The 11,264-nt window shown below is 38.2% G+C and overlaps 1 protein-coding gene across 1 annotated transcript; it reads left to right on the top strand.

Moving 5' to 3' along the window:
* Nucleotides 1–8,178: 8,178 nt before the first annotated feature.
* On the top strand, nucleotides 8,179–9,966 carry LOC143859451 (putative polygalacturonase). The gene is made up of 5 exons (XM_077370158.1): nucleotides 8,179–8,282; nucleotides 8,378–8,490; nucleotides 8,973–9,180; nucleotides 9,407–9,477; nucleotides 9,731–9,966. Exons 1-5 carry the CDS (start codon nucleotides 8,179–8,181, stop codon nucleotides 9,949–9,951), a joined length of 717 nt encoding a protein of 238 aa, XP_077226273.1. The 3' UTR covers nucleotides 9,952–9,966.
* The last annotated feature ends 1,298 nt before the right edge of the window (nucleotides 9,967–11,264 follow it).

Genomic DNA, 11,264 nt, shown 5'->3' with positions numbered 1-11,264 from the left:
GAACATTACTAAAATTGTGGGCCCACTTTTATCTCCTCTCTATCTAGTCAATCAAAGGCTTGAGATTTCTGTTTGGATTGCAAGAAAAAACATTTCTGGCGGAAAAACTATTTTACTATATCTTTAACAAGTGTATTGACCAAACACAATGCCAGTGTGGCTTCCCATGCTGATGTGGCATCATATGTCCACCTCAGCCCCCTGTTCTTTAATTTTTCTCACAACTTAATTTCTCCTTTTACAATGTTGGACTGGAGTCGATGTTTGTGAGGATTATTAAGGAATGATTAAATAAAATACTGACGTGGCAACATTTTTTATCTTCGTTGTTCTTTGTATATTAGCAACTAGTGGGACCGATAGCGCGATGAATAGTTCTAAGCATGGTTTTAAATTTTGGATTTCGGCCAGCACCAAAATTGCCAATACCCGAAATGGTACCGGATTTCGGCCTAAAATTTGAAATTTTGTTTTTTAATATTCCGTCTGAAATTTAACGAAATTCAACCCAAAAATCTCAATTTTTTTAATTATATACTATTTTCCAGAAATTTTGGCCGAAATTCAATAAAATATTGTTTTTAATGGTGAATCGGATTTCGGACAAAATTTTGAAATTTTGGCCGAAATTTTGGTTTCGGCGAGGGTTGGAACGCATTCCGAAACCGAACTATGGTCCTAAGTTATTTTAGATCCAAAAGGACTTGCAAATTTTTATTTTGAACTGCAAAAAATCGCAAACAATTACTGTGGGACCCACACTATGGGATGATCCAGACCATTAATTATGATTTAAATAGGCCCTCTCATGAAAATCATATCCACAGTATGATCCTAACCCTCCAATCAGTAGATTCCTATACAGTGTTGTCCATTTTTAAACTTATATCTATCGAAGGGATAGGATCATCAAATAGTGATGAATGTTGGGGCACCACACATTTAAGCCGTGGCCCAACAAATGAATGGTGTGAATCATCCAATAGCATGGGCATCACTATTTTTGGGTGACTCGTATGTACGTGCAGACATCAAATAAAAAACAACATACATATAATAAAAGTTGTACTTCAGTTTATCCTGGGCATTTATCTATAGGCTTAGCTGAGAATTTTAATGCCTTCGGTTTCTCCAAATAATAACAAATCAAAGTGCATTTGGAAACTGAGTTCGTACTTTTTTTTTGAATCATCCAATAGCTGGGTCAGGCAAGACCCCTACTAGATATCAGATTATTAAGAAGAGGGAAAATATACAAGAGATAGAAAGGCTACAAGCCAACACAGAAACAACAAATACAAACAACAAATTCCACCAGGCTAAAGATAAAACTGAAAACGGGACATACACACAAAGAGAACACCAAAAGCAAAAGACTGGAGCCAGTAGATCGCCCGACAAGGTTAGGAGCTCTTTCAATGCGAGGGATCGAAGGGGTCTCCGCCGGTGGCTTGCGCACTAGAGCACCGATCTCCATAACCATGCAGAGTAACTACATTGGAAGAAGAGATGATCCCTTGTTTCCGCATTAGAGTTGCAGATAATGCAAATAGGATCAAGGGAGGCTCCAAGGAATGGCATCCTGCTTTTGTACTGAGCTTGTTTTGGATAGCTTTCCCGGCTGTGATTGCTTTGCTTGGAATATGGCCTTTGAACCAAATAGTTCCAGCCCAGGGGATCAGAGGATAATGGGTTCTAAAGCAATTCCACTCGCTTTTAACAAAGTACTGGCCATTGTTCACATGCTTCCATATTGGTCTATTAGCATTGTCTCGTCTTAGTTTGTAAGTAGAAGATTTTAGAAAAATGAAAAAAAAAAAACTTTGAAATAAAAGAATTCAGGATTGAACTAGTTTGGCAAAGTCTTTTAACCTAAAATTTTAAAATCTCAGAGATATATATATATATATATATATATAGGAAACTGTTGGTGAGCTTAAGCTCACCAAACTTATGGTGAGCTAGCTTGCCCAATCACATGGGAGCCCACTTTGTTAGGATGATCCAAACCATTCATTTGAAAGTCCCTTACATAGATGGGGGGTGTACCAAAAATCAACTCCATAGGATCATCCTAACCCCTCCATTTGTGGAGGGGTTAGGATGATCCTATGGAGCTGATTTTTGGTACACACCCTATCTATGATAAGGCCTTGTAAATGAATGGTTTGGATCACTCCCCAAAATGTGGGACCCATGTGATTGGGCAAGCTAGCTCACCATAAGTTTGGTGAGCTTAAGCTCACCAACAGTTTCCTCATATATATATATATATATATATATATAGAAAGAAAGAGAAGAACAATTAGTATATTTATAATCGAAGGAAACTGCCTAATATATTTGAACTTAGTAGTGAGACCTGCCCCTTCGAATCCATTAGAATATGAATGTGTGACATTTAGAATAGTTAAGTGATCCATGTTCAGTACCTAAACCCTTTTGAGTCCTATCAGAATGTGAAAAAAAACAAAGAACTCTGGTAATCGACTTGTGATGCCCTTCGATTCCCTTATATCTTATGAGATTTTGATTGTGTGGACTTTGATATTTGATAAATGCCTTCAGCTAGAACCCTCTAAATTCTATTGTATTGTGACCATTTAAGTTTTATCCCTTGTTCCGTGTTTAGAGAAAGATCTATCTCATATGTATTAAATCTAGCTTAAAATTTTACTCGATAAACCTGTAGACACCCCATTTTGACCGAACCCTAAACCTGTCATTTTGAATAAAACCCCTATCAAATGAGTGAGGTAGAGTCGTAAATTTTATCCTAGAGTAGGTTAGCGTCCCAAGTAGGTGTGTGTAAAATTTTAGAAAAATCCGATGAAAAATGTTAAGTCAAGTTTGTGCTGTTATCAAGCTTGTAGAAGGGTGCGTTATTGAGGCAAGGGAGTGCACATATCAACCCTTAGGTCAGCCAGAGAGGAAAAACAAAGCAAGTTGGTGCCAATGTTGAATCATGGTTGTAGTAATGTCATTTCTACTTCTTTGTACAAAAAAGGAGTGAATCAAACACAAAGAGGAGTGCCTGTACCAATTTGATTACTACCAAAAACCACTTCTATTTACTCTCCATATCCATCCCAAGACCACCCCCATATGAGGTAAAGGAGTAGTCAATGTACACTAGTGATGGCTGTCCTAGAAAGAAAGGGGGCAAACAAATGTATCATTTCCCTTCTGTATACCTTTGTTTTTTTACCCAGCCCATTCTTAGAGTAAAAAAAGAAGTTGTTATACATATATCATCAAGTGAATGTGCAGGAAAGAGAAGGGACCGGATATAATACTTATTTTCAGAGGATTGCTTATACTTGGGATACCCCCCTATACATCATGCAATAGTAAATCTATAAGAGTGGGCTGCCCAAGAGAAAGAAAAAGGTAGAAAATATTTTATGGTGGCTCCTTCCTTGCCTAAAACAGCCCCTAGAATAGGAAAAATTAATCATAATTGCATCATTAGGGAGCTGTCTATGGGAAGAATGTAAAGAGGTTTGAATATATCATTTCCCTAGAGGTTAGTTTTTACCCAAACACTCTATAAGGTAAAAAAGTAGTCATACATGTGTTAGAGGGGGTGACCAGGCAAGGATCGGAGTTGCAAAAAATATTACTTCTTTATACAATGGCCTTCCAAGGAACAGGGGGTGGTTTATCAAATTATGGATGTGCAAAAAGCAATTCCATATGCAAACAGCCAATCAAGGAAGAAAAGACAAGTGAGTGGTGTAATTGCTAAAGCAAAGGGGTGCTGATTTCAGCACACCCTTCCTTTATAAAATTAGAGCCGATTGAGGCATATGGGGTCAATCCCATTTTCGTTGAAAAAGGGGTGCAAAGGAGCTGATTAGGGAAGAAAGAGGGGGGGCTAAATATGTCATTCCCTTTGTATGGCCTGACGAGGGCATTCTACAAAAGGGGGGAGAATCTCTCGTTGAAAAATCAGGGGAGTGCATTATTGAGTGGGAGGTGTGACCATACCAATAACAAGGCAAAAATCCATCTAAAAGAAAAAGATAGCAAGGGGTGCAATTACCAAGCTCAAGGGGTGTTTATATCATCCTCATTTTCACCTATAAAATGAGGGATCGGCTGAAAGTAAGCTGGGATTTTTTTCCGTCAAAACAGATTAGAGAGGGAGAGAGAGAGAGAGTTTCGCTGAATCCCTATCCTAGCCTCCATTTTTTCCGGCCGGCGTATTTCTTTCATCTTCTGCCATATTTTTTCTTTAAAACTACTGTTCTCTTTTTGTTTCTTTGCATAAACCCTAGATCCCCTTTCTTAAAACCCTAACCAATTTTCTTGTTCTTCTCCGGTCAAACCTCAGTCGCGCTCCGGCCATAATCCGGCAAGCCTGATTCCATTGAATTTCTATTTTGTAGACTCATTAAAATTGCAGAGAGGGTTTCAAAAAATCTAGAAGGAGGTAAGCTAGGGTTTTGGTGGAGCTATAAGAGATAGAAGGATTTGAGAAAAATCAGAGAAAGCTGGGAGAGAATTTTGTTCAGAAATTAGAGGAGAGAGATCTGAAATTGAGATAGGAGACATAGCTAGAGAGAGAGTTTCTTCTCCGACCGTTGCCGTGGCTCCGATCGGCCTTATTCGTGCCATTAACCTTTGATCAAGGTTTTGTTGAAGAAGGGCGAGGACAAGATACGATCCAGAGGCTATATCATTGTCCAGAGAAGCTGTGATTCCAAAACGAGAAGAAGAGGAAGAAAGACTCAGGATTCAGGCTTTTGCTCCATCAATTCTTCGGAAGGTCAAAACTGAGCTAGAAAAAGGAATCAACAATACATTTTCTTGATCAAATCACAAAGGTGTGGGATTTTGTTTCAACAAGGAAGGTATGAAGTTCTAATTTTCATGGAGCTTAGTGATTGATTGGATCTATGAGTTTTCTAAATAGTCGTTACTACTAGTTGTTTACAAATTTATTGTACTGATTTGGTGCTAGTCTTCAGCTATTAAATGAATGATGGGAGATCTGTGCTTTGCTTCTTGTGTTGCTATATTTACAATTGAATCTGATTTTTTTACATATATAGTTGTTTCTCATTAATCATTGGATTTTTATGATCACAGTTAGCATCATTATCCATCGAGTATTTCCTCTAAGTAGATATCAGTTCCAATTATGCTTTGAGGGTTGCATGCTTCTTTGATTAATTGTTTTAACAATCAGGTCTTGTAATGTACACATTAATAGGTTACCCTTCTTATCATTTTGGCTTACTAGAAATGATATTTGTCTTCCCCTAATTGCTATGTATATGATTATGTGTATATTGATAAGCTTTCAAGAGCCTTTTGGGAACGGTCAATATCTCTGTACACTGCTGTGAATAATAATGGACTAAATGTTTCAATGCAAATACCAAGACATGGTTGAGTTGATGGTATTTTCTAGTTGGCTTAGTCATGTTTTGATAATCATATGCTTAGGTCTGTCATGGTTTATGATGTTTTTAAGGGTCCAGATATAATTTGACTAATTTTTGAATAAAAAAAAAGGAGAGACTACAAGAAAAAAGGTTTTCCCCGGCGTTCTAGAACGCCGCTAAAATATGGCCTATCCGCCGGTGATAACTTTACCTGCGGATATCCGGCGGTCATACAACCGCCGGCGAAGATACTGTGGGGAAAGATATTGCCGGCGGTTTTAGCCTACCGCTGGCGAATAACATATATTCCCGGCGGTTATAACCGCCGGCCAATTTCGGAGAAAAGTTTTACATGGAATTTTGTGCCGACGAAAAGGCTAACTAAGTGCCGGGGAAAAGGCTAACTAAGTGCCGGCGGTTAATAACTGCCGGTAATAGTTTTATCCGGTTCGGATGTAATTCTTTTGGAGGCGGTTTAAATGAGGATATACCGGCGTTCAGGACCGCCGGTAAATGCGTGTTTTTTTATTTATTTTAAAAGAGGGTTATTATTCTTCATTCCCTTCATGGGTACATATATACCTGATAACAAATTATCGTTTAACACATTATCCACATCAAAGACAAGTAGAACTACACATCCAATAACATCACTTATCTTTCTTATGTTCATCCCTCCATGTAACCCTGCGTCCCACAAGTCTTATTCGATTTTAAGTTCTCCACATACTCTTCCTCGAGTTGGTACTAGTTAAGCCAAAATTCGTTTTAGTTGCCAACTTAATATTCAAATCATTAACAACAAAGTAAAAAATGAAAAGAAGGGGAGTTTATAGTCACATAAATACATGAGTATCTGACTTTGAATAGGGAACAAACTGAAAAATTATTGTTGTTGATTAGATTTAGAATGGAAAATATTCAAAGTTCATATCTCGTAGGAAATGCATATCGTCTCCCCTTCATTTAAGAATAGCTTAGCGACCTCAATGCCAACCTGCGATGAGCAAAATAGAACTGTCAACCTCACAAATTTAAAATGCTAAATCATAACAAGCAGCAGTGAATAAGGATATGCAAATAAAAATCATATCCATGAAATTTTAAGGAAAACTTAAAGGATAATAAACGAAAGGAATATATAGGACAAAATTTCTTGTAACCATATTATATTTGTAAAAATTGTCCTTTATAAGTTGCATATATTAACAATCTTATCCACAGTTGTTATCTATTTCTTTTACTCTATAAATTACCCTTTTAGGTTTGTCATGAATAGATCATCTTTTTACTGTGTAGACAACATTAGTTGGTCAAATTTTATTTGATTTGGATTGAGAACTATATCTGTAAGAGATGGAGATATTGAACAAACCTGCACCAGTCCACCTAGATTATCTCTTAGGTCCAAAACAAATAAAGAAGCACCAGAATTTTGAAGATGCTCCATTGCTACAAAGAAATTCCCATGAATGTTGTAATGAAGAAAATCGAAACTATGCAGTGCAAGCATACGATGAAATAATTTGTGGAACTGTTGATATCAAAATGGAAGGAGGTGCGCATAAGCGCGTGGCCAACTCTCAGAATTTCTCAAACAACTTGATCTTGAAGTACTCAAGCAGTTCGTCCCATGCAAATATTCCACTGCTAAATCAGGGAGGGATGTACTTCTTGCCATCCAAGTCAACATGTTTGACTGTGGTGGAATGGCAATTGCCATTGGAATTTCACACAAGATTGCTGATGGGACTTCCTTGATCACATTGATCAACAGCTGGGCTGCAAATACAAGAGGGTCCGCTGAAGTTATGGGTCCCAGTTTCGACATCGCCTCACTTTTCCCACCGAAAGAATTCGTGTCACAATATAAATTTCCCGTAGGAATGAATATTGTCACAAGAAGGTTTGTGTTCGATGCATCGAAGATCGCCTTACTTAGAGATAGAACTACAAAAGGTAAACCTTTTCCGCGTCCCACACGCTACGAAGCAATATCAGCACTCATTTGGCAATGTGTTATAAAGGCTCAGACGGCGGTGGGGTCTGCGGGTGAATTGTATTTAAATCCAATGAACATCACACTTAAAGGCTCTCCACCCAACTTGAATAGGACGATTTCTGCTTATCACAACCATCATAATCACCTCCACTACTCGAAGATGAGGTTTCTTGAACTGTATTTATCATACTTGAGATACCCCACATTGTCTCGCACTCATTCTTGAACTGTATTTATCATACTGACATGTAAATTTGCCCTGAAGCTTATGAATTAATGATAATTGCATTTTTTTTTTTTTTTTTGCAACTGGGACAACCTGTAATTGCTAAATACAACCGTTTCTATTCAAGCTTGTGCACCACAGAGCTTGGAAGTATCAAATCTGATTATGAATGATCTGTTATCCAAGGATGAGCCTTGCAAAAACCAATTACATTCCAACTGTGAAATTAACCGCTTTCAGAAACTTTACGAATCCGTTCCATAACTACAGGAATATCACTTTCGGTCAATGTAGTAAAACAGAACCGAAACCATCCAGGTTCAATACAGTGACAATTCGATCCCGGATTAACATTGATTTTAGCTACATTCAACAGCTTATCCCACAGCTCAAGCTCCCCCTTCTCACTATAAGAGCGAATGAACTTGCTCATATCTGCCCAACAGTAAAAGCCTCCATTACTCTCTGCGCACTTGATGCCTAACTGCTTCAACCCATCCACAAACAGGGAATACATTTTCCGTAACCTACCCCTGGTTTCACGAATAAGTCCACATATGAATTCTGTATCAGAAAGCATAGAGATTAGCAAATGTTGCGTAGGAGCCGATATGGAGGAGAACCTTGCTAGCCTCGTAGCCGCAGCCACAACGTTTTCATTGTAAGAATAGATGGCTCCCACTCTAGAGCTGAAATTTTCTTTCACAAAGATGGTTTTTAACAGGTTGCATGATTCTTTTTTTTTCTGTCTGACAGTCACAAAAAAAGAGTAAAAGAAGACATAGATGACCCTACATATAAGCTAAGGAACAGGAAAGTGAGACCCAAAAACAGAGGACTTGACACTCCCTCCTTAGGTTTATGTGTTGGTGATAGAGCCTGCTCATGACAAAGATGGTAATTTACAACTTGCAACAACTCACATGTCCAATATATAACCATATTCATTAAGCTCCAAGGAAACTTCTCACCTTCATTCACATAGTGCAACCAATGTTATGAACAAGCCTATCAATCAGCAATGATGATTTGGAAGAAAAAGAGGGTGGAGTGGAGGACTGAGATCCAAAAATAGGGTGGAGTGGAGGACTGAGATATTTTTAGCCACTTCACCATTATCTCCACTTGTAATAACAGGTACTCTCAGTTCATCCAATTGCCAAATTTGCAAATGAGATGAAAAACAGTTCTCTCAATCATCTTAGTTGACAATTTAGGAGCAAACCCATATCAAATAAACTTTATAGAACAATTGAGCATCACCCAATTTGTGAATTGGGATGCCCAAAAGGTGTTGAGGTTCTAAATTCTCAAAATAAACTGAATGATGTAAGTATTCTCACTGCTTAAGAATTGAGCTCACCTTTGTTGGATTTCACTTCAGGAGATAATGGCACCATCGATGGCCAAGGGGCTATGTGGTGGCAGAAATTCAAAAGTAACAAGCTGAAATATACACGCGGGTACCTAATCGAAATCATGTATTCTGATCAGATTCTGATATCTGATCTTACTCTGGTTAACTCCCCATCGTGGAATGTTCATCCTGTTTACAGCAGGTTTATTCTTCTCCTTCCACAATAATTTGATATTTATGAATGCCATTTTACTCATCTGCATCTTTCAATGAAGAAGCCATCTAAATCAAACCAGATTCATGTCAATTTGACACAATCTCTACCTCTTAGAAGAGAACACAACTGCTCTAGATTGATCATTTCAGAAAAGATCGTTTTATTTGTTTCAAGTTTGTCTCCATGTGCTGATTAAGTTTGATAGTTGCAGCAATGTCATTGTCAAAGGCATCACTATTATTGCCCCACTTAGATCTCCAAATACTGATGGAATTAATCCAGGTTTGTCTGGTCCCTGAACTTCTAATTTTCAATCTAATGAATGTGATTAAAATGGGTAAAAGACACAGACTCATTCGGAGTGGTGCAATGCGCTGTGAACTTCAAATCTGTGAAGGCAACATAGCTAAACTGATAGATTCCACTAGTAGCGAAGTACGAAGAAATAAAATAAACAGATATGACTAGAACCACTAAACAAGAGTAAACCATTCTTGTGTTCATGATCTGATTGTGTTTTCTGCCTTAATGTCAGATTCCTGCACCAATGTACGAATTGAAGACTGTTATATAGTTTCTGGGGATGACTGTGTTGCCATAAAAAGTGGCTGGGATGAATATGGGATTGCCGTTGGGATGCCGACCCAACATGTGATCATCAGGAGGCTCACCTGCATTTCACCCACCAGTGCCGTCATTGCTCTCGGCAGTGAGATGTCAGGTGGAATCATAGGACTGCCCACCATAACCTGTTAGCTGATGGGACTGCCCACCATAACCTGTTAGCTGATGGGCAATGTAGAAAAATATTTTCTGTAGATTCCTCCTTCCGGTTTGCGTACCAAAATCCTTTCTATTTCAACACATCCAATTTGTATACCTTCTCTAAGACTGTCAGCCAAACAAAATACTGCAGATTAAATTTGATGGTTGACTTCCACACCAATCTCCAAAAACAAAAAGCCACTGTCTCACCGAGGATGGTAAAGAAGGATCTCAGAGAATGGTCACTTTTGGGCTTCGACAGTTCGCACTTTACTATCTGCATTGACAATTGATGGGCCAAAGCCCTCCAACAATAATAAGTAATTGGGGGACACTGTTTGACTCTTGACTCATTAAGAATTCTACAAAACAGCGAGTCCCAAACCACTCTTCCGCACTCTATTTTAATGGATGGACACGTCCACCTCCCTATCCTTGCAGCTAACAAGATTGAAGAGATTTACGAATGCATGGCGCAAAGGAACTTCTCCTAACCAAAGATGTCACAACAAGGATGGGAATGTAGGATCTCACAAAAAGTCACTTTGGGTTTTGCCAGTCTACACCCTACTATCTGAATTGACAATCAATGGGGTGATTTCCTCCAACAGTTAAGTAACTAGAAGACTCTATTGTCCTCTGAATCTTTAAGAATTCGACTAATCTAAATCTAACACTGTGAAAAAGCTCCTTCATAACTTGGCCCTCTTGCTGCCATGCTCCCTACACTTTTTTATAATCTAAACTCATGACACCTCCCAACCTCCCCAACACATCTCATTTTTTGCTACAATAACTTTCATCCACTGCCATGCTCATGACACTGTTATTATCATGATATATATCAATGTGGGGGTGAGGGAGGCACCTAATATCAAATAAAAGCTCATGAAGCAATACAACTTCATTGTAAGCAAAAGACATGGCATCGGAATTGACTTCAATACTAGGTTTACCCATAATGGATTTTCTTTTTGCTCTTCCCCAAGATGAGAGAGTGTTAGTGTACGTAGGAAGATTATTTTTGTCTTTTATGTCATGCAAGATATTGTTGTTGTTATTTTTGTCTATTTAACATATCAAATGATATAAACAAACAAGAAGAATGTCGGTTTCAGAATTTTAGCATCAATAAACAACTAAATGGCAAACTTTCCCTGCAAAATGCTCTAATTATTATCCCATTAAGAAAATATGATCATAACCACAATCAAACTAACTAAAATATTGCACGTGATAGGCACACCTTTTGCAGGATATTGTAGTTCTTCAGTACCGACATTCTTCTTGGTAGTAGCCGGTCC

The sequence above is a fragment of the Tasmannia lanceolata genome, unplaced genomic scaffold, assembly GCF_043159265.1.
Source record: "Tasmannia lanceolata isolate RefF3 unplaced genomic scaffold, GAP_Taslan_0.1 ptg000029l, whole genome shotgun sequence".
Classification (NCBI taxonomy): domain Eukaryota; kingdom Viridiplantae; phylum Streptophyta; class Magnoliopsida; order Canellales; family Winteraceae; genus Tasmannia; species Tasmannia lanceolata.
The sequence above is the reverse complement of the archived record's forward strand: the minus strand, read 5'-3'. Positions and strand labels throughout refer to the sequence as shown.

Excerpts from the sequence above, each read along its gene's own strand:
- LOC143859451 (XM_077370158.1), top strand. The coding sequence starts at position 8,179 with ATGAATTCTGTATCAGAAAGCATAGAGATTAGCAAATGTTGCGTAGGA. Across the intron at positions 8,283-8,377 it reads GCAGCCACAACGTTTTCATT|TCACAAAAAAAGAGTAAAAG; the intron begins GTAAGAATAGAT and ends TCTGTCTGACAG. Across the intron at positions 9,181-9,406 it reads GTTCATCCTGTTTACAGCAG|CAATGTCATTGTCAAAGGCA; the intron begins GTTTATTCTTCT and ends TGATAGTTGCAG.